The sequence below is a fragment of the Dipteris shenzhenensis genome, chromosome 1 (genome assembly GCF_047967505.1).
Source record: "Dipteris shenzhenensis isolate YYH24624 ecotype China chromosome 1, Dip_SZ_1.0, whole genome shotgun sequence".
Lineage (NCBI taxonomy): Eukaryota > Viridiplantae > Streptophyta > Polypodiopsida > Gleicheniales > Dipteridaceae > Dipteris > Dipteris shenzhenensis.
This window is the reverse complement of record NC_141596.1, coordinates 10,111,977-10,136,346: the sequence shown is the minus strand read 5'-3', so window position 1 is coordinate 10,136,346 and position 24,370 is coordinate 10,111,977. Positions and strand designations below refer to the sequence as shown.

At 45.8% G+C, this 24,370-nt stretch overlaps 1 protein-coding gene across 2 annotated transcripts in view; it reads left to right on the top strand.

Moving 5' to 3' along the window:
* LOC147905352 (uncharacterized) overlaps positions 1-24,370 on the top strand; it is a 38,977-nt gene that overhangs the window by 6,797 nt on the left and 7,810 nt on the right. For both annotated transcript variants that reach the window (XM_087381709.1, XM_087381719.1), the window contains exons 4-5: positions 19,166-19,302; positions 19,590-19,992. In XM_087381709.1, coding sequence (XP_087237835.1) covers positions 19,166-19,302; positions 19,590-19,992 — 540 coding nt within the window. The remainder of the gene's footprint in view (positions 1-19,165; positions 19,303-19,589; positions 19,993-24,370) is intronic.

The window sequence follows — 24,370 nt, the reverse complement described above, 5'->3', positions numbered from 1 at the left end:
ATGGGGGAGTACAGCAGCTCAACCCCAAATTATCATAGCATAACTACATTCAAGTACTATATTAAGGGTGGTCTGAATAACATCAGTTCAAGACTGAGACTCTTTGGGTTTAGGTTTAAAATCTCTAATGAGTGCTTGCCCGTCTTGATAAACCGCCCATTTACTTTCTTTCCTTGCTTCTTTCACTTTGATAAGTTCATTTGCCCTTTGTTTGAGTTGGGTCGGAGTGAGCTCTTCAAATATCCAAATCTTAGTACCCTTGAGCTTGTTGGTTTGTCTAAGGATCTTGGTTCTTAAAATCCTTTTTTTGAAATAAATATGTGCTTGGTTTCCCTTTCACGTGATAAGACTTATGTCATTTTCATTCCAACCGATTTGTGGCACTGCCTTCTTGAGTTGGATAATCTTTTCCTCATCAATGCATTCCTCTTTCTCTTCCATTTCAAAATAGCTAAGGCAGTTAGAGACTGAGAGTCTATGGGGGAGTACAGCAGCTCAACCCCAAATTATCATAGCATAACTACATTCAAGTACTATATTAAGGGTGGTCTGAATAACATCAGTTCAAGACTGAGACTCTTTGGGGTTAGGTTTAAAATCTCTAATGAGTGCTTGCCCGTCTTGATAAACCGCCCATTTACTTTCTTTCCTTGCTTCTTTCACTTTGATAAGTTCATTTGCCCTTTGTTTGAGTTGGGTCGGAGTGAGCTCTTCAAATATCCAAATCTTAGTACCCTTGAGCTTGTTGGTTTCTCTAAGGATCTTGGTTCTTAAAATCCTTTCTTTGAAATAAATATGTGCTTGGTTTCCCTTTCACGTGATAAGACTTATGTCATTTTCATTCCAACCGATTTGTGGCACTACCTTCTTGAGTTGGATAATCTTTTCCTCATCAATGCATTCCTCTTCCTCTTCCATTTCAAAGTAGCTAAGGCAACTATCTTGCAATCCCCAAATATGTAAAATCTTATTGTTACTTGCTATGGCTTGCTGCTCTCTTACCTCTGTATAAACATCACATTTGTCATTCTTGTTATGTATTGTCTTTAAAAGAGGTAGATCTATTATTGTCTTTGAAAGGCCAAAGATATACTGTGCGTTCCAAACCCACCATGATCAAGTGGACTAGAGATGCCCAGTGCATCCCTGAGTTGATAGAATGGAAAGTGGCATGACAATCATACGCAAAATTTTATCCATTACTGGGAAAATCAGTCATTTGCCTATCATATGTCAAATAAATAATATACGAGCAATTTTTGTTTGTTGTAGACCTAATGTTAATTAGTTGCGTGCATGGGTAGAGGGGTCACATGGCAAAGCTTTTCAAAATTGACAAGAAATAGCTAATATCTAACCCAATCACATATGCTGCACTCTTATCAAATCAGACTAGCATATTTGAGTAAAGTTGTTAATCATGAATATTGACAACCAAGCCTAAGGTAGATTGAGTAATGATAAGCTCTGAAAATTGGGTAAACCTAAGCTCTATGGATACAAGTATATATCTAGATGTAACAAGAAACCACCCCAACTCATGATTTGAAGTAAACCACAGTGCAGTTTTAAATCATAGATATGGACACCGAACACTAAGTTTGATTAAGAGTGATAAAAGCCTTAGGTTGAGTAAAGCTAAGATGTACAAGTAGACCGTAAAATAACCCAGAGTATGAAAGGAATGGGAGCCTAGGTTGAGTAAAGCTAAGATGTACAAGTAGGCAGTAGAATAACCCAGAAGGATGAAAGGAATGGGCCTAAATTCAATCATGTAAAGCAAAACAAAGACTAAGTTTTAACACGGTTAGAAACGATCCCATCAACATCATCAACTGTGGGCATGCTCTCTCTCTCTCTCTCTCTCTCTCTCTCTCTCTCTCTCTCTCTCTCTCTCTCTCTTTGTGTATAGCCTCTTCCCATACCGTACAGTCCGTCCGTACCTTCGTTGTACCTCCATCCATACGTTTGTCCGTACCTTCATCGTCGTCAGTACCACAGTGCTTCGTCGTCCGTACCACGGCCCAGGGCCGTACGGCCGTACCTCCCCCCATCACAACAGCTCTGTCTGTACCTAGTCCTAGTCCTCCCGTTTGTACCTCTCCCCCGTCCATACAACCGTTAGCAGCAGCCCAAACCGTACAATCAATCAATAGTAGCAGCCCGAACCTCTTCGACCGTACCTCTCCCTTTGAATCTGTTAGAAGCAGCCAAACTAACCCTAACCCCGAGTTGGGCTAAACCCCCAACCCAACCCGGTGGAGGTCCGCCGGGGGTTAGGTTAAGCTAGGGGGTTCAACAGATAGCCAATTATGGACTGGCCTACCCTCTCCTCCAAGTCCCCCTCAACTCCTTCAACATCCATCAGGACTCGGTACTTTACAGTTGCAGCCATGACACCCTCTCCATATGCACAGAATTACCAATAAGAAGGCTCAAAACGACCCATCCTCGGGCAACAGGATCAGATATTTTATCTGCAACAGACAGTGAGAGAGCTATGATTGGAATTGGCAGAAGTAAAGGCCCGACTTCACATTTTGGAAGGGCCTAGTAAGCAGGTAGTAATTGATGAGACTGTAAAATCTTGTAAGGATTTCCCCCCTACCCCGCAGCTAGTCTCTACAGTCAAAGATCTTGTTCACACTGAAGTACAAACTGCTAAGAAGGAAGTAATTGTGGAAGTGGATAGCAAAGCAAGTAAGTCTGATATTCAAGCAGAGATTAAAGAACACGAAGCTAGATGGTACAAAGACGAGGACACATATAGTGAAATATTGACAAAGATCAAAGCAAGCTTGCCCAACATTGATTGGGTGGATGATGATGAGCAGGATGATGACAACTCCAAGCCAGCTTCTATTTTACACTATAAAGGTCATGCAATCCTTACACTGAAGTCAAAAGATATGCGGATCAAGCTTCTTCGACAATCTTACAAGTTAAAGGGCACCAAAGTATGGATACCAGAGGAGCTTACAAAATCTCAACTCAAGATTAAGGCAACTGAATTAGCTAAAGTCAGCAAGGCTGCCAGAAAGGATGGAAAATGAGCAGTTTACTGTGAAGGCATAGCACTAATCAGAGAGTTTAAATCAAAACCAAAAGACTCTCCCTCTCCCTCTCCCTCTCCCTCTTCCTCTCCCTCTCCTCTCCCTCTCCCTCTCCCTCTCCTCTCCCTCTCCCTCTCCCCCCCCGCCTCTCCCCCCCCGCCTCTACCTCCCACTCCTCCGCCTCTCCCCCCCCCGCCTCTACCTCCCGCTCCTCCGCTCCGCTCTGCTCAGCCTCCCTTTGCTCAGCCTACCTACCCACCCTGCTCGGCCCCTCCGTTGGCGCTGCTCCTCCCGCTCCAGCTCCTCCCTGGGTGCTGCTGCAGCTACCTGCACCCCCCTTCTCGCTCCTCGCTCCCGCTCTCGCTCAGCCCGCTCAGCCCCCCGCTCCCCCCAGCCACCCCTCGCTCCCCTCAGCCCACTCAGCCCCCCGCCCCTTGCTCCTGCTCAGCCCCCCTTCTCGCTACCCGCACCCCCCCTTCTCGCCCCTCGCTCCCGCTCAGCCCCTCGCTCCTCGCTCCCGCTCAGCCCCCCTTCTCGCTACCCGCACCCCCCCTTCTCGCTCCTCGCTCCCACTCAGCCCCTCGCTCCCCTCAACCACCCCTCACTCCCCTCAACCACCCCTCGCTCCCCGCTACCCCTTGCTCAGCCCCTCGCTCCCCTCAGCCACCCCTCGCTCCCCACTACCCCCTCACTCAGCCACCTCCCTCCCTCCTTTTCCACTCATCCACCGCCCCCCCCCCCCCTTTCTCTAATCCCCTCGCCACTTCTTTTTTTTTTTTTTTTGGGCAAAAAAAAAAAAGGAAACCACAACCACCTTTTTTTTTTTTTTTTTAAAATAAAATCCTCGCCATCTTAGCCTCTCCTCCTTCTCCACCTCTTGGCTACCTCTCCACTTCAGGCTTCCGCACTACCTCTCCACCACCTCGCACTGGACGTGCCTCCCATTATGGGGGGGCAACCGGTGCTCCCGCTCCCACCGTCTGAACATTAACACTAAGATCTGTACCCGCACCCCAAGAGAATGGGGGACAAAGCCAAGAAAGACGAAAATAACAACAACAACAAAAAAGCAAACGACACAACTGAATTTGGAGGATGTGAACACACGTTACAACCGAAGTGGACTCGGGGTAAACAACAAGGCAAAGGTAGGACCCGCCTCAGCTTCTTCAGCCTCTATCTCTACCTCAACCTCAACCTCAACCTCAACTCCCGCTACAGTGTCAGTTTCGTTTTCAGCTCCAACCTCAGCTCCCTCTATCTCTATCTCTACTTCGACTTCAGTCCCCGCTTCAGGCCCAGCTCTAGTTCCTAGTCTCAGCTCCATCTACATCTACGATTAGTGACATACTCATGCCCATGGTGCCAGTTGTTGTTCCCTTTCCCTCTTCTCTTGTTACAGCTCTCGTACATCTTATGACCCCTACTTCGGAGGTGTCATACACTGTGCCGCATTACGCTTCACTCTCCCCTCTCCCTCTCAGTCAGCCCACCCTCCCACACCCCGTTGGGGCTGCCTCATCCATTCCACTGTCATCTCCGTTCCTCACTCAGCCACCGTCCAGTTTTCGGACTCAGTCCCACTCTTTCATGCCACAGTCACCACAGTTTCAGCATGGACATGGGTGGACTGACACACCAGAGGCCCGTGAGACCCTACTCACGGAGATACATAGTTTTCATGAGCGTGAGATGGAGCTGGCTTGCTTCGCACGGGAGCAGGTCCGCTTCAACCGGGAGCAGAGCCACATCATACAAGAGCAGGCTAGGGCCATTCGAGAGCAGGCGGGTCTTATTCAGGGACTCAGACAGGATATCATGCAGCTCCGACAGGAGGTCACAGCCATACACACTGCCCCAGGGAGTACCCGGGTGGTCGAGGCACAGATTGCGAGCATGCAATCTGCTATTGAGGAGACTTCCAGATGGGTTGACGTGGCCAAACGGGAACCCGCAAGGGTCACCGTTTCGACTACCCTCATGCAGCAGCAGCAGAGAGCCAGTAAGGCTCTCAACATCAGAGTACGCTGGATCCCACGCACTGAGGCTACACCCATGGTAGATGCAACTGCGTTCGTGACCGCTACCTTGGGTGTGGCTGAGCACAGGATAGAGAGGGCATGGCGGGTGGGGAGAGATCCCAACCGAGAGCAACCCCTGATCATACGATTTCATGACACTCAGGCACGACTTTCAGCTCTACGACATAGGTCAGTCCTTCAAGATCAGCCAACGATCTCTATGGATGAGGAACTCACACCTCTACAGGTTGAGGAGAGGCGCTCTTTGCTGCAGCAGCGGGATCAGGCCCGAAAGGAGGGGAAGTGGGCAGTGGTACGAGAGGGACGACTTCTTACAGGCCCCCATAGGACACCTGCCCCCTCCCCTACATAGGGAACGGGGCCTATGAGACTCAGATATCCGAGACCCTGTCCTGCACCATTTGGAACTATAATGGTACCTTATGGTCAGAACCAGGGAACTTCTCGGAATCCTATACAGGCCATGACATAGTCTTCTATACAGAGACACATCAGAGTCCAGAGCGCCCTCTCCCAATAGTCAACGGATATACATGGGAGTCTGCCTACAGAGATGAGACGAGGGGTACAGGAGGAGTTCGAGGTTCAGGTGGAGTTGCAGTCCTTTTCAGATCCAACTTCGGGGGATCATTTCAGTAGAGCAGAGAGATACACATTCCAGATTTCTTTGGATCCGGATACGACACATGGACAGCCAGAATCTGTTTGTCGCAGTTTGCTACTTCCCCCCCGGAGACCTCCCACTTTGCCAGAGATATTCGACGTGATGATGAAACATCCCCATTTGCTGTCCTTTATCAGTCCATCATTGACTTTTCTAGCCGCAGAGAAGTCCTTCTAGTGGGGGACTTCAACGCGAGGACAAGGGCCCGTCAGGTACCACTTCTTGATTTCAGAGATGATTCCACTCTACTGGCAGATGTTGACCTTGAGGAGGCAGGTATGCTACGGGTTTTGGCTGATAGGCGAGGTCCACTCTCATCCTATGGGTAGGCCCTATTAGACCTAGGCAAAATACATGATCTCATTATCTATAATGGTCTTGACAGATGGCCCGCTTCAGGTGGTTTCACATGCTTTCCACATGGGGGGGGCTCCAGTGTTGTTGATTACATCATGGGATCCCCTGTCTTCACATCTCGCATTACTGACTTCACTGTAGCACCTCTCCCCCAGGGGCTGATCATACATACCTTTTCTTTCGCATCTCCACCTCCCTTCGCACAGCACCTTCCACCCCACTCAGTACTTACTCCACCTACCACGATATACGCTTTGATCGGGATCACTCACCTTCTTACTCTGGCCATCTGTACATACTTCTCGCTTATATTGACTTCATACCCCTTTTAGAGGATCGTGCTGCCCTTGTCACCCGCTCACTACACGAGGCTACCATTCACGCTTTTCCCCACACCACCCGCTCCACCCGCCCACCATCCCCTGAAACCGTACCCTGTAATAGTTGGTACGATGATGAGTGTAAGGCCTTACGCCGTCAACTCAGATTCGAAACCAAAAACAGTCTTCCGAGCGCACCAGATACGCTATGTGAATACCGTGGACTGGTACGGAGGAAGAAACTAGACTTCGTTCGTCGAAACGAGGAGGGGCTACTGAACATTTTGTTTAGTAACAACTCTAAGGACTTCTGGCGGATATTTCTAGAAGGACGGTCCCCTCCGCCACTCACTGACACCCAGATCTGGTTTGATTATGCACGCACACTTTATGACATCCCAAATCAGCCAGAGTTCCTAGCCTCTCACACATGCCTCGTCCCACATCCTGCACCCTCTTCGCTAGAGGAGGGGTAAAGGATGCTGTAATGAAACTTCATAATGGCCAAGCGAAGGATCATGAGGGACTATGCACTGAGTTCATTGCATATGGGATTAACCTCCTAGCCCCGATCTTAGCAAAGCTTTTTAATGAAGCGGTTTGTTTGGGATTTCCACACACTTGGACCATTAACACTATCTCACCCATCCACAAGGCAGGGGATCCCATGAGCCCGGAGAACTACAGGACCATTATGATTGGACATGTCATGTCTAAGATTTATGCATCAGTACTTGACTCCGAGGTTAGCAGACTTGCAGAGTGTCAAGGACTCAGAGCAGCAGGACAGGCTGGATTCCGGCGTGATCATGGAACCATGGACCACATTCTGATGCTCAGATGTATCATCGAGGAGGCGAGGTCATGGAAGCAGAGGGTTTATTGTTGCTTTGTGGATTTTTGCAAGGCATTTGACACAGTCCCGAGAGCCCGCCTCATACGGCACCTACAGGACTTGGGTTATGACCAGGAGATCATTTGGGCTGTCATGGCACTTTACGAGAGAGTTTCTGGCAGAGTTCGGGTAGGATCCGGGTGGACAGACGAGATCATGAGTACCATCGGGATCAAACAAGGGTGTCCTTTGTCGCCTACCTTGTTTGGCCTCTACATTGACGAGCTTGAGACAGTATGGCACTTGCAGCAGGAGGAGATCAGAGGTGCTGGTATGCACGTACAGAGAGATGGTTTGAGCGACTGGGGCTCCACATGGATAGACTACCTCCCTTTTAGTATAGCATGGATGCTCCGTTCTCTCCCCTCTTATCACACGAGGTCAACCAGGTTATCCGTGAGGATCTACTACAGGTACACACTTTTCAGACCTGGTTGGAACCGAGTGAACTCCCAGTGAAGCTTAGCTTCTACAGAGATCACTTCTTACATATCACAACGGAGGGTTTCATTGACCCACCAGGATACACACAGATTCACCTACCCCACTCGATGAGGATCTCTCTTGGGCAGTTCCGGGTCTCTTCACATAGACTTCGCATCAAGAGCGGCAGAGCAGAGCGACTACCCAGGGAGCGGCGCATATGCACACTATGTGACATATAGGAGGTTGAGACAAAGGAGCATTTCATCTTCAGGTGTCCTGTGTACTATGAGATCCGAGGATGTTTCCACTACCCCTTCAGAGATAGTTATGGGATTTTAGCCGATTTCCTCTCCTACCCAGACCAGCGGTGTTTGGCAGGTTTCATTCATGAGGCACTTAGACACTACGAGAGGATACTTCAAGCACGGAGACAGGAGCAGACTTCTTCCTCGGTTGATCCCTCTCAGAGCTCTATCATGGAGTTCTTTCAGCTAGATCACATGGACCCCAACGAGACGAGGCCTCGACATGACCGTGACCCGGAGCCCGTGACCCGATAGCTCAGACAGAGGTTCGACACACAGATCACACTTGGAGACATCCCCTCCTTGTTTAGAGTTGGAGCCCGACCGACGGGGGTCACAGTAGCCCTGGTTAGACACAGAGCTACGACCAGGAGCTACGACCAGGAGACGTGCGCCGATAGCACTCTATTGCCGACTTCATGCCTCCACTGCCTCATCCATCTTGATATCTTGCTGTTGCTGGGGATGATGATGATATTGATGATGATGCTGAGATTGATATATAGTCGACCATCGACATGACTATGTTGTACTTAGGACTTAGTACTGCCATTCTGCATTTTTTGCATTTTTTGCATTTTGCATTGGTATTGACGCTCGTTTAGTAGCTCCACTACCACAGCTCATTGTATCAGGATTTTCACAGTCTCATAGACCCATTGGTCTTCCGAAGACTTTAATAAACTTTCTTTCTTTCTTTCTTTCTCAGTCTGAAACTGATGTATGGCTGTTTACTCTTCCAGACTATCATGTAGGTACTCTAAATTATATGGGTTGCTTTTTGCACTCCTTGGGAGCTGCCATGTGCCCTCCCTAAAGCAGATGTACTAGAGGGTTTCTTGCTGTCCCATAGACCTTTTGATCTTCAGTGGACGTTAATAGACTTTCTTTCTTTCTTTCTGACGCACTCACACATATTCATACACCACAAATATGTCAGTGTTCATTTATGCAAAAATTTCTCTCTGTTGTCAGGTCTTCAAAGGTGAAGAGAAGACTTGATCATAATTACTCCCAAACAAAGACCCCTAAGCAAAAGATAGAGAGGGATGATCCCATACCAGCAGGCTACAATGCCAAACACAAGATACAAGCATATTCTCAACGGAAATCAGTGTAGTGGTATTTGTGTAGTCACAGTAGCATAAGTACATTTTGGAGTAGGAGGTTCAAGTAGTAAAGTATTGATTGTGGTATGAATAGCTCCTTTCATAGCTTCTCATTAAAAGGGTGATTTTAATGATGATGCAGTTTTGTGCAAAAATTTTTGCGTAAACAAGGCCACATCAATGCATTTGGAGTGGCTCAAATCCCTAAAATTTTTTGATGTGCAATTAGGATATTCTGACATCACTAATGCATCCAGAGTGCCCCAAAACCCCCAAAACGACTTTCGAATCACCAAAATCGGAATTGTCATTTCTCCCTCATTTGAAGTCCGATTTTGGTGATTCGAAAGACATATAGGGGTTTTGAGGCACTCTGAACGCATTGGTGATGTCAGAATATCCAAATTTTGCACCGATTTTTGCTCCATGTTAGGAAAAAACTTTCCAATAGCAAGTCATGCTAGAGCAACATGTTCTAGCCTACAAAAAAACTTTCCCTGAAATGCTACATGTTTTGGTGATGTTTAGGAGGAATTGAGTGTAGTTGCTTATAAATGGTAATATGAGAAGGGCAAAGTCTCAAGGAAACATTATGATAATGTTGCATGTGATGATGATAGATAGATTAGTCTTTTGGTGATCATTATAATGATGGTGAATTATTCACATTGCATTCATGGCAAATTTGAATGAAACGGCATGAAAGAAATGAATGGAAAGACAAATGGTTAAAGCATGAGAGAAATGCACAGACTAATCCTCATTCAAAGGGCTAGTTCTCATGCTTGTGCCCTCTCCTGTGCATTGGACCCTTGTCTCATGCTTTAGTCCTCTGTTCAAGCCAAGAATTTTTGTATTTGTTTGCACCCAAAACGAGGAGACATGCCAAATAGAGGACAATGCACATCTTCAAGCACAAACCCTAAACATTCAATAATTTATGAGACAACGAAGAGTCTTCAAACTCAATTATGGTGATGATGCATGCGTCGACGTATCTGTTGCTTTGTTAATGTAGTTCATTTGTTTTTCCCGCTGGTTACTCGTTGTTCCTGGCATGGGTGCTCTTGTTTTGGCATTTTTCATCATGTTAATGTAATTTTAAAAACTGCTAAGAACTAGAGCACGTGTGAGAAATTATTCGGGGACACATCTTCAAGAACACACCCTAGACATTCAAGAATTTATGAGACAACTAAGAGGTCTCAAAGTCAATGATGGGGATGATGCATAGGCATGCCTATTTTAGCAGGTTTCGACCGGGTTTTTTTTCACTCAAAATTTGGGAATAGGCTTTGCTTCACCTATGGTACTATAATATGAGTCCCAAACTTGTGACATTAGAAGGCAGAGTGAACTTGCTGTTAACTGCTTTCAGAAATCTCTCGCGTGAAACATCTACCTTTCTTATAAGTTTTTTGCACTAGACCATTTTTGTCATTGCCTAATTTCATTCCTATTGAGAGGCATATCATCGTAATACAAAGTTTAGATACATTATATGAGATATAGAAAGGATTTCATGTCGTATTTTGCTGAAATTCCTGATTAGAAACATAAGTAGCTAAAGAACGGGTCTAAATTTTCAAGATCTTGCATGTTCTCTCATTAATGAAGGGAAATCAAATTCTTCTTGAAATACTAAAATCTGATTTAAGGCACCTCTCATGTTTAAAGAGCGTCTCTCCCTACCTGTTACCTGTGAGCCCCCGATTTGTGGGGACAAAGGGCCATTGGATCATAGGGGGATTCGGGTGGATCTAGGCTGTATGGAAGCCCCTTTAGAGCAGATCTAGGAAGCTGCATGTGCCCAGCAAAGCAGCAGCCCAAAGGGCCTGGAGGTGGCCCTTTAATAGGGTACAAAGAGTCATAGGCTGCACATTCCAATGATTTAGGCAAGGGGTTGGCCCCCTTGCTGGTCGATTTGCAGGCTTGGAGCAGAGGCTATATAAAGCCCCCCCTACTCCCTCATTTTTGCATCAGCCACAGCAGCTATTGAAGCCTACAAAGGCAGTGTGGAGCAGGAAAAGTAGGAGTGATCTCAGGCTTTAGGTATCCAGCCCTCTGCTGGTCTTTTGTGCTCATCTTGAGCTTGTGCCATGCCCCCTATGTGGTGGAGGAAGATATCTGATTTTCTCTCTCTTGTATATGCTATCTATACTCTATCATTTGAGTGAGCTTCTCTTGCGTGGTCTGCATCATTGAGTGTGTGAGACAGAGCTGTTCCTATTCCGCATAGGTTGAGAGGTTAGAGTAATTCTATCCCTCATTTCCAGCATTGTATCAGAGCATGATTCTCAGCTCTCTCACATTGAAGGAAGGAGTTCTTGTTCAGGAAAGCGACTCCGATTCGAACCAAGTTTGCACAGTTCTATTTCTACCGCACGTTCTATTTGGAGATTCTTTGCTGTGTGAAATTTACATCAGACATGTCGAAGTCAGAAGGTTCTTCTGTCACTACTATTTATACTCGTTCCGCCGCTATTCATGTTCCCCCTTATACCATCCCTAACTTTGGAGAGTCTGGGAAGCTAGATGGGACACATTATCCCATCTGGAAGGTAAAGGTCCAGAGTCACCTTGTGGCCCGGAAGCTGTGAAAGCTCACGACGGGAGTGGACGCAAAGTCAAAGGATGTTGTACATCACAAGGGCAGGATTCGTGGACAAAGATGAACTCGAAGCATGGGAGGATAGAGATGCCCAAGCCCTGGCTTTAATCATAGGGACGACGGCGGACTCTATGATTCCTCATATCTAGATCGCTGACATGTCAATGGAGGCTGGGCCACTCTGAAGGACTTGTCGAGACAGATAACACTTCTCATATCTCGACTCTCCAGCAACAGCTTTTCAATATGTGTGCGTGACCGCTTAACAAAAGTTAAAGTGTTAAGAGATCAACCGGCATCGGTTGGTCAGAAGGTAGACACCTGTCAATTGGCAGTGTTGACGCTCAAGAGCTTACCATGCAGCTTCAAGGGATTCATCACCACGGTGACAGCAAGACCAAGGACCAAGCCTCTGACTTGGGCCCTTGTTATAAAGGAGAAATCCCGGGAGAAGTTGTACAACAAGGACGATGATAAAGCACTTCTGGTGAAGGACAAGCCTGGTAAGGGCAAGTTTAAGGACTCCAAACGCAAGGCCAGCGACTCAGAGTAGAAAAAGAAGGTAAAATGTTTGTACTGTGAAAATCTTGGTCATTATGCAAAAGGTTGTCAGAAGAAGAAGGTGGATCAAAAGAAAAAGGAGTCCCATAGCAAGGAGGAGCCTAGGACAGACACAGCCAATGTCACTACTGAAGAGTTTTTCTTGTCCATAGAGCACTGCTCTGCTCATGCAGCGAGTAACCGCAAGGAGGCTTGGTATGTGGATAGTGGCACCTCAAAACACATGTCCAACAAGGAGTGGTTCAAGACCATGGAGGGGACCCATCTTGACTCGAAGGTGACCGTGGGGGATAGCTCAACATGCCCTGTGAAGGGGATTGGCAGTATTCCGATCATCACCACAGCGGCAGAAGAGAAGGTAGTATCCAGTGTGCTGTTTGTTCCAAATTTGTGCAAGAATCTGCTCTCTGTGAGTCAGATGGATAAGCATAAGATGTCTGGTATCTTCCATAATGGGAAAATCACCGTCATTTCCAAGGAAGACGGACAGGTCGTGGCCCAAGGTGTCGAGGAGTAGAAGAAGGGGCAACTGAAGGTTGTTTCTTGCTCAGACAAGAAATGGCCCCTGATGCAAGCACAAAACAATATCCTAAAATCAAATGCCTGGTGTCATTGTCACCCGCCCAATCTGAGTCACAGAATCCACCTAACTCAAATCATGTGGTGTATGTAATCCCGTATGTGCCAGTACCATTCAGATACCTCAGCACCCATAGACCCAACTTCCAGTGATTCTCCCTGGGGTTCGTAGAGAACTCACCAACAACTGAACAGCAAAGGAGATGTCCGGCCTGGTGTTGGTTAGATAAAACAGACTTCCCACCAATTGACTTCACCCGCCCAATCTGAGTCACAGAATTCACCTAACTCAAATCTTGTGGTGTATGTAGTCCCGTATGTGCTAGCACCATTTAGATACCTCAGCACCCGTAGACCTGCCTTCCAGTGATTCTCCCTGGGGTTTGTAGAGAAGTGACCAACAACTCAACAGCAAAGGAGATGTCTTGCCTCGTGTTGGTTGGATAAAGCAGACTTCCCACCAACTATCAAGACCTGCTAGCATCTACCAGATCTAAAGAGTCATGAATGCTCAACTTCTGCCCGACCTGTATTGGTGTCATAGCATCCTTGCAGTCCTCCATCTCGAACTGCTTCAGTGTCTCCCGACAGTATTTCTCCTGCGAGATGAATATCTTGTCCTTGTTCTGTTTGACCTCGATCCTAAGGAAATAGTGGAGAGATCCTATACGTGGACGATCTTACCCTTACCGCTTTTGACCATACCAGGAAGATCTCTCAGGTCAAGAAGGTACTCATGGAGGAGTTCGAGATGACAAATTTGGGAAACCAGCCTTTGACTCCCCTATGAGAAGAGATACAGGTTCGCATCCGACGGGCTTCGATTCAACCTGATCTTCGAGAAGAATACAACGATGCACTGGTACCATGCTCTTGGGGCCTGTTTCAGCCCGTACAACGCCTTCTTTAGTCTGCATACCTTTGACATGACCCTGCAACCTGATCTCCACGGTTCCGTTCAAGAATGCTGACTTCACGTCCATCTGGAATATGGACCATCCATGATGGGCAGCCAAAGTGATCACTGTCCGAATAGTGACCATCCGGGCTGTGGGGGCAAAGGTCTCGTCAAAGTCCAATCCCTCTGACTGAGCATAGCCTTTTTTTCCCAATCTTGCTTTATATTTGTCGAAGCTCCCATCACACTTGAACTTTAGCTTGTACACCCACTTGGTGTGTCACCAAGTTGTAAATACTCATAGTCAAAGTTCTAGTTAACCATTTATTTAATCATAGTTATAGAGTTTTTCATTTATTTAATTATGGTCAAAGAGTTATTTTCATTGGTCAAAGTATTGACTTCGATCAAAAGATATTGAACCTCGGTTAGGTAAGCCTAACCTTGGTTAAGGAGACTTGGCTCACGCCAAGAGGGTTAACTACGGTTAACCAAAGTATTTCAAAGCTTACTACAGTCAAAGAGTGTTGGTTTCGACCAACAAGATTTGGCTTTAGCCAAGGAGGGTTGACTTCGGTCAACCAAGTTATTCCCAACTTCGGTTGGAGAGCCTTGGCTTTAATAAAGACGCCATGACCTATGGTCAAAGCCCCTTAATTATGGTCAAGAGGGTTGACCTCAGTCAATCAAAGTATTCTCTATGTGTTGTGTGCACATGTGCTTAATGGGGATGCCCACAGTGACTAGGACTAGTCTAAAGTTTATTTTGCATGCAAAAACGCTAACATTTAATGGGTGCCATGGTGGGTATGTTTCACTAAATGGCTGCAGGTACTAAGAGAGGTAAAATGCCCTACATTTAAGGAGGCTAAGGCTGCTTAGCAAGAGTCTACATCATCATGTGACCAAGGACTACAAAGATTCAAGAGTTGCCCTATGTGGCATGTAATTAGGATAGTAGTCTAGGAAATTGACAAGTGGCATGTTGCCAAAATGGGCTCTTGTAAAGGTTGTATTCACGTATGTTTGGGAGGTTCAGCCTGTGAGCTGAGAACTACCAAGTCCCAAGTGTCATTTTTCACAATGGCATCCATCTCTACCTTCATGGCAGGCTGCCATTCCGGTATATCTTTCGCCTCCTCAAAGAGTCTGCGGCTCGTGGAATTGTGTTTTCTTCTCTACCTTGGCCTTCTAGTCTTTGAGTTTCTCAAATGCTTGATAATTCTTGGCCAGGCAGTATGTCCAAGTCATCCGACTAAAGTCATCCACAAATAGAAGAGTATATGTGGACCTACAAATGAGTTGGTTGACATTGGTCTGCAAATGATGGAGTGGACCAGCTCCAATGGTTCCTTAGCCCTCAATGTAGCCTCCTGTGGGAATCGCTCCTGGTGTTGCTTGCCTTCCAAGCAAGCCTGGAAGACTTTCTCTGCATTTCTGATAGGTGGAAGTCCCTCCACCATCTTGGACTTTTGCATTTCTATAAGAGTACCGTAATTGACATGACCAAACCTTTCATGCCACATTTTGGAGTGCCCATGGTCCCCATGAACAACTAAAGCATGTAACCGGTATAAACTGTCCAGAGGCGGAGTACCAAGCTGCGTGCGCTGCAGCATGCAAGACATTGTGGCTTAGATGGATACTTGAGAATATGGATGTGACTCCAGGAGGAGGCAAAGTGGTCATGTGTGACAACCAAAGTTGCATAGCCATTGCGAGGAACCCAGTGTTTCAGAAGCACATCAAAGTCCATTACCACTTCGTATGGGAGCTCATTGTCACAGCAGGGCCGTGATTTTTTGTGTGCAAATAATCCCGTGGACTTTGAAAAACCCCTAAGGTGCACCCACTAATTCCTAGGTGCACCCACTAATGCTAGGGGCAAGGCAAGGTTTAGAGGGGTCATAAAGTTGGGCCCAAGGGAACCCAAAGTGTGTCATTGGTAAGAGGGTTAGGGGCTTTAATGAGCCACGTGGCAGTCCTATGTGATGACAAGTGTGACCTTTCTCTCTCTACCTGGTTTTGCTCTCTCTGGTACCTTGGAGAGCTACGTGAAAAAAAAACGTACGGAAGTTTGCGTCATGCATCTTGAGGCGGTTGGCTCGCAAAGTAAGGCTGCATGCATCCCGATTATCTCCTTGCTGCTTTCCTTACAGACTGTACGGCCTTCCGTACGGGGTGTACGGAACTCCTTGCACGTTTCCTAAGGCATTTGCTGCTGTTGTGCGGCTCTTGGCTTAAGTCCCAAGATGCATTAATTAACGAGGTGATTTCAAGCTCGTGTGCGGACCATTTGCTGGTTGTACGGACATATTTTTTGGATTGCACGGATTGTGGTACGGCTGATCGTACAAGCCCCTTGCTCACACCCCGAGGCAGGTTGCTCATTTCTCTTGCTAGCCTGTGCTCTGGGATCTGCTGCCCTCGGGAGGCGAATCCTTTTTCATTTGCTACTCTTGTTCGTGGTTGAGGGTCACTATGCACCGCTGGGAGCCTGGACAGGGGATAGGTGCAAGGGTAGAGTTCCCCCCTCTTCCAAGGACAGCAGGTACGGTCGTTCTGACCCTCTTTTACTTCCCATTCTGTCATTTTTGGAAGCTTGTTGTGTATTTTGTTGCTCAAAGTTTCCCCTTTGGCCATTCAGGCTGTGGACCGACACCCAGTTACAAAGGGTGTACCTAGATTTATGCCAGAGGGGCAGTGTGTGGATTTCTTCCTTTAAGGTCACGTCTGCAGTTTGGTGGCTCAGATAGTGGAGTTGCCATAAACACAGTACAAGGGTGAGCAAGCATTTTCCATTTTCAGAATAATTAAATAAATACCGAAAGGGGCGCCAAGGCATTTGGGCCAGTGGGTGTCTCATGTGATGTTTCATTGAGCAAGGGCATTCTAGCCTCCATCCAGCTATTCTCAGTTTATTTCTAAGTGTTTTTCTGTGGCAATTAATAAATGGAAGTGATTGGGAATGATGCAATGCGGCTGTAAAAGGTGTGAATGCTAAGATAGATACAGTTTACTGCCCTTTAGTTAACTGAAGGCCGGTTTCACTCATCATCGACGACGTCCAATGTATTGTCTGACAGCACCGACAACCTAGATTTATGCCAGAGGGGCAGTGTGTGGATTTCTTCCTTTGAGGTCACGTGTGCAGTTTGGTGGCTCAGACAGTGGAGTTGCCATAAACATAGTACAAGGGTGAGCCCTTGTTGTAAAGCATTTTCCATTTTCAGAATAATTAAATAAATGCCGAAAGGGGCGCCAAGGCATTTGAGCCAATGGGTGTCTCATGTGATGTTTCATTGAGCAAGGGCATTCTAGCCTCCATCCAGCTATTCTCAGTTTATTTTTAAGTGTTTTTCTGTGGCAATTAATTAATGGAAGTGATTGGGAATGATGCAATGCAGCTGTAAAAGGTGTGAATGCTAAGATAGATACAGTTTACTGCCCTTTAGTTAACTGAAGACCGGTTTCACTCATCATCGACGATGTCCAATGTATTGTCCGACAGCACCAACCACCTGTCCGACAACCGAGATTTATGCCAGAGGGGCAGTGTGTGGATTTCTTCCTTTGAGGTCACGTGTGCAGTTTGGTGGCTCAGACAATGGAGTTGCCATAAACATAGTACAAGGGTGATCCATTTTCAGAATAATTAAATAAATACCGAAAGGGATGCCAAGGCATTTGGGCCAATGGGTGTCTCATGTGATGTTTCATTGAGCAAGGGCATTCTAGCCTCCATCCAACTATTCTCAGTTTATTTCTAAGTTTTTTTCTGTGGCAATTAATTAATGGAAGTGATTGGGAATGATGCAATGCGGCTGTAAAAAGTATGAATGCTAAGATAGAAACGGTTTACTGCCCTTTAGTTAACTGAAGGCCGGTTTCACTCATCATCGACGACTTCCAATGTCTTGTCCGACAGCCCCGACAACCTTTCCGACGTCTTCACAAAAGCTCTCCCACGGGAGCAAATGGAGCACCTCATTCGACACATGGGGATCAGCCCACAGTTGTGTCATTGAGAGGGGTGTAAGAGATCAATGCACCCGCCTGTGAGCCCTTGATTTGTGGGGACAAAGGGGCATTGGATCATAGGGGGATTGGGGTGGATCTAGGGCTGTATGGAGGGCTGTATGGAAGCTCCTCTAGAGCAGGAGGCTGCATGTGTACAGCAAAGCAGCAGCCCAGAGGGCCTGGAGGTGGCCCTTTTATAGGGCACAAGAAGCAGGGCAGGAGCTGGTCGGCCCACAAGCTGCACATTTCAAGGATTTAGGCAGGGGGTCAGCCCCATCGGGGCTGTATAAAACCCCCCCTACTCCCTCATTTTGGCATTAGCCACAGCAGCTACTGAAGCCTACAAAGGTAGCGTGGAGCAGGAAGAGTAGGATTGATCTCAGGCTTTAGATATCCAGCCTTTGCTGGTCTTTTGTGCTCATCTTGAGCCCACTATTTGGTGGAGGAATACATCTGAGTTCATCTCATATTCTCTATCTTGTATATGCTTTCTATATCTATCATCTGAATGAGGTTCTTTTGGATGGTGTGCATCATTGAGTGTGTGAGACGGAGCTGTTCCTATTCTGCATAGGGTGAGAGGTTAGAGTGATTCTATCCCACATTTCCAACCCCCCCCCCTCCCCCCTTCCTTCAAGAAAGGGGGAAAAAAATAAACAAGTGGTCATCCATAAAAAGCACATTTTTATGTTTTTACGAACAAATCGTTTATTTCCTCCAGAAAATTACTGCAACATTAGCTAGTCCCAATGGCATGACCAAGATTTCATTGTTTTCGTGGAGTCATGGGAACCTCCTTATCTAAAAATAATGTATCTATAGGTGATCAATCATGACATCTTCCTGGAAAATGATAATCCTTGAATACCCTTCTTTTTCCTTACTAGAGGCATTTAACCCAATGAAGTTAAGTATGCCAATATCTCCCATGGAGAGAGTTTTTGTAGGCTCCCTGGCAACCTTCTCTTCTTGAAACTGATAAGTGGTTTATCATATTTTGTTTTTTTTTTACATATTAAATTTGAAAATTTTCCTCTACAGTAATGTATTGACTTCTATGGTAGGTTTATACATGGAGTGGTGTGCTTCTTTTGAGGTGTTCCTTTCGCCGTTTTAAAAGTTGTCTTGTGTTAGTTTGGATACATTTGAGTTCTGTCAGCTAGAAAAACAAAGCTCCCTGCATTTTAGTACAAACTTATTTAAGGCTAAAGCTTGTCTTCCGGTGGCTCGACAGCAGAATTCCATTAAAACATATTTGTCATCATGCATTACGAGCTTATATACTGAAGCAGCTGTGATTCAGTTCTCCTGATTCTATGTTGCAGAAAAGGGTGATGTCATCTGGTTCGACCTTAATGAATGAAGTCGATCCATGGCTGGAAGGAGATTTTGAACAGCTACAGTTTGAATCATCATATTTTGATGGTGAGCAGTTTTTATCTGGTCGCAGATGTATCTTGAGGTATGTGCAGTCTAAGAATCTCCATGGCCTGGCACTTATGGGAAGACAGTCTACACTTTTCTTATTCTGCAGGATAAGGAAATATGAATTCATAAAATTGTGAATTGTTAGCAAGCAATTACTGCATTATCAGCTTCAAGAAGGACCAAAATTTTTCCAGAGTAGGCATAAAGATTCAGAAAAGCTTGATGTGGGCAATATAGGGATTTAGTAAAGGTGTGGGCAAATATTTTTTGGCAGCCTGGAGACCCACTGAAGGATTCCATTGGTACTGTGTGTCTGTACAGTGCTGCAACAGAAGGAAAACGGCTTGCAGAACATTTAGTAGCCTGTTTTGCCACATCATCTGATCCAATGGGAGACGCAGGTGAATGTCTGGCATCAGCAGCATTATGGCTTCAGACTATGAAATCAAGATTTCGGGCTGAGGAGAACACCCTGTCCTCCTCACCACTTGTACCAATAGGTTCTCCTACATTTGTAGGCTTTCCCATGGGGGTAAATGCCACAGTAAACATGCTGCCACAGTTCCACTTTGGAGCAAGTGTGTGTCCTGCTGCTGTATTGGGTGTAGGAAACATATTGACCCGCTCCAACTCCAGCATGAGCGATTCCTCAGGTTCAAGAACGCTACTACGAGCTAGTTTGAAATGGGAAAACTATAAAGATCGGCCAAGTGACTTTCTGAGGGTATGCAGCTCTGTTTATATTACATTGCAAATTGCTAGTTATAGTTCTGGTAATAGTATTTTGGGCTGATATCTAATATTTTGGTCCGATATCTAATAAAGTTTCAGCATTCAACTTGATGTGTAATCTCTGTTTATCAGTTACATCCTATCGTTATGTTCTCCTTATCCTTCAAGCATTAAGAACAAGAAATAATTTTCATTCCATTGTGTAACAAGTCATTGCTGCAAAGAACATGGAATTGTTCTACGATTCTATATTTGGAACGTTTCCTTTTCTGATCTCTTTTGCTGTGGTTTCTCCTTGTGTAGCTATACGGCATTAGACCTTTTGTGAGTCCCTTGTGTTCTCTGGTTGCTGATGTTTATGGAACCTGATTTTGTTACCCCCAGCCATTCTTTCTCCAGCACAATCTGGACCAATTCAAGTTTTGGATCAGCCATTCCCACAGGCCAAACCAGCTCAGAAAACATATTTCTTCGTTGATTCTAAAAGCACAGAAGATGATTCCAATAGATAGAGCTGATCCAAGAAAGATAAAGCTTTATGGGAAAAGCTTGGCTTTAGAAACAAGCAAAGGTCTTAGGCATGGCCCCTAGGAGTTTGTTATGTTCCATGAGCTTCTCTAACATTGCTTGAATGCTTGGCGGAAGCGTACTTTCTTTTTCTTCGTGGTAGGCGAAGCTATGCTCGTCTTCTCTCTGGAACTGGCAGAAGTAAAGGCCCGACTTCACATTCTGGAAGGGCTGGTAAGCATGCAGTAATTGATGAGGCTGTAAAATCTTGTAAGGATTCCCCCCTTACCCCGCAGCTAGTCTCTACAGTCAAAGATCTTGTTCACACTGAAGTACAAACTGCTAAGAAGGAAGTGATCGGGGAAGTGGACAACAAAGCAGAGATTAAAGAACACGAAGCTAGATGTGATAATGCGCTGAAGATTCGAATAGGGGGCTCCCAAAAGATTGGTACAAAGAGGAGGACACATATAGTGAATATTGACAAAGATCAAAGCAAGCTTGCCCAACATTGATTGGGTGGATAATGATGAGCAAGATGATGACGACTCTAGGCCAGCTTCTATTTTGCACTATAAAGGTCATGCAGTCCTTACACTGAAGTCAAAAGATATGCGGATCAAGCTTCTTCGACAATCTTACAAGTTAAAGGGCATCAAAGTATGGATAGCAAAGGAGCTTACACAAGCTCAACTCAAGATTAAGGCAACTGAATTAGCTAAAGTCAAGGCTGCCAGAAAGGATGGAAAATAGGCAGTTTACCATGAAGGTGTAGCACTAATCAGAGAGTTTAAATCAAAACCAAAAGACTCTCAGTCTTAAACTGATGTATGGCTGTTTACTCTTCCAAGCTATCATGTAGGTACTCTAAATAATATGGGTTGCTTTTTGCACTCCTTGGGAGCTGCCATGTGCCCTCCCTAAAGCAGATGTACTGCTGTCCCATAGACCTTTTGGTCTCCAGTGGATGTTAATAGACTTTCTTTCTTTCTGCTGTGCTCCATGATGCTAGTGTGTGTGTCCTTTCCATGTCTCAACAAGACCATGCACTCGTGGTAGTCAAGCTGGATTACAGACCAAAGTTTTGATACCAATGTAACATGCAAAGTTGAATGATTGTGTAATGCGCATCAAGACCTTCTTTAAACTTTTGTGTGAGGTGTATGCAGATGCACCATGAGAGAGAGTAGGATTAGAGACAGACTGTAGATGACACTGGATTGGGTCCCTGTACCCACTGAGGACCCCCCTCCCCTTTGTACTTGGGAAACTGCAAAAGAATACAACTGATACTCCTTCAGAGAGTTCGGGAGTTAGCTCTGAGGATGACCCTTTGATACGGAGAGTTGACCCACAAATGTCTGAGAAGCAACCCAAGTCTCGACCAAGACCATGCGGCCGACACGGAAGATGTGGACCACTGTGCAAGGCTATTGAAGAGGCTTGTACTGTCCTCGGGCATGCAGCGGAGCTGTGTGAGTGTGAGAGATGAAGGGAAGACGGAAATCTGAGCTATGGAGCTTGAGAGATCTATATGAAAGCTGAGAGAGATGGAACTAGAGAGAGCTGGGAAAGAACTGAGAAAAGAGATGAAAACTGTAAAAGAAAGCTGCTGAAACAGGAACCAAACCTCAACTCCGAGCTGTGCTATGGTGCTGTGTGGACACTTGCCTGATCACGCCTTAGAGACTGCTGAACTGATTGCTGTTTTGCAGGGGACTTCTAGAAGGGCTGAGGACTGCGCCGGGCTGGAGACTGGAGGCTTTTTGCTGGGGAGCTGGATGAGGAATGAGTGCAGCAGCCCCCCTTCAAATAGGGGGCTGTGGGGTGAGCCAACTAGCCCCAAACAAGCTGACCAGCCAATCGGCTTGTTGTCTGGCTGGTTGGGCTCACTTTCCCACTATTTATTGCCTAGGGAGGGGCAGCCTATAAAGGCATCCCTTCCCCAATCCATTCTCCCTTGATGGGAGCTCACTTGGTGCAGCCCTTAGGGGGCCCTTCTAGGCTCCTAACCTAGGCTGAGGCCTAGACCTATCTAGAACCCTAAGATGGAAACAGTAACCTATTGTTCTCCAGTGGGTACTAGACCTAGACCTATCTAGAACCCTAAGAAGGAAACACTAACCTATTGTTCTCCAGTGGGTACTAGTGAAGAAGGACTTGATTTCTGCCTTGACCTAAGGCTGTGAGACTGACTTGCGTAGGTCGTGCCTGACTATCCCTGGACAAGGGCTCACAATGGGGTCATGGCATATGACAAAATATCCTATCATATGAACTATCTGTACTTTGTCGATGAAGCCAGTTGTCACCTTGCACCCCAGTACATGGCTGCATGTGACAATAATCAACTGTGAAACATAAGTAATTTCTTTTAGATAAGAAATCTAATGGGATGCTTTATTGGTTAGAACAAGAAAGGAAGGTTCATGAGTGATAATAAGATTGATTCTCTCATGCTTTGATCACTACAGAGTGAGCTATCAATGATTATTCTTTTTGGTCTTTTGGATAAATACTATGTGAAAGATAATGGGTTATCTTTTTTGGGACTCTTGATTGCGTTGCTCATTGTCTTACATGGATATAGTGTGAAAGGAGGCTCATGTGTCATGATTGACACAAGTGAGGGCTTGCTTTCATATATCTTGATTAAGACACGTTGGAAAGATACCAGAACTAGTAACTCACGTGTTATGATTGGTAGAGGCGGAAGGTCCACTTTCACATAATAGAATGTTGAGACTGACACATTGGATACATCTTGACTATGTTTCACCCTTTGCCTCTCACGAAATGATTTTCTAGAATTGATTGAATGGGTCTTGACTACGTTCCACCCTTTGCCTCTCTCTCTAAATGATTTTCTATAATTGATTGAATGTGTAACATGTCTTGGATCCTACCAAGGTCAGCGATGGTCCCAAGTGAATAATGCCCAAGAGAGAAGTTCCTTCCAAAAAAGGACGTGATCCCCTCTATAGTTGGGGGCAAATAGGTTGAGGAGACTAACCGCAAGTCCCCCAATCAACAAAATGATCCACTATACCCTAGACAGTATAATGATACCGTGTCCAATCACAAGGATATACTGTTCAAGAATTCGGATGCGTCCACCACCACTGATAGTATCCGTAGTGTCCCGTACCACCATAAACCACCCGTTAGGTGACCCCATTGCAGACTCATGGATTATTGGAGGGCAATTTAACATGGCGGACTTGCCTTCAGATAAAAAGAGGGACTCGTCTCTGGTATTAGTGATTTTGATCATGTTATTGCTAGCACCGAGAGACATGAAAATCTCAGCTCGGAGATGGGCCTTTGGCAACAATTAGCAGCCCTTTAGAGGGAAGACAAAAAAAGGCCTATAGATCCTTGGATTCAAGACTACCTTGCTCTAGCAAGGGCTCCTCAACAGGTTTTAGAGAACAGAGTATGTCTTTCATGCATAGGAGTCCTTTTGGATTCAGATGGGAGGTAGACTCAATAAACACTTTTTCTCTACTCTTGACCTGAGGCATGGTAGAGAGAGTTTTTCTCAACTTATTGACTTAGATGGGGTTCTAGAGACAAATCATGATGTTGTCTTGCATATAGCAATAGATTTTATGCCTCCCTTCTCTCAATAGATTCTGGCACACTTGCCAGAGATGATGCCAAACACAGAGTTTAGCAACGTATTCTAGCATTGGTGGAACCAGAAATGAGAGTCTCACTTGATGCACCTTTCAACATCCAAAATTCAGGAGGGCACTTCTCGCCCTTCACAAGGGCAAATGCCCATGCCCAGGTCTAGATGGGTTGACACCTTCCTTTTTTTTTTTTGAGACATGATTGGGGACCATGTCACCTCAACCTTG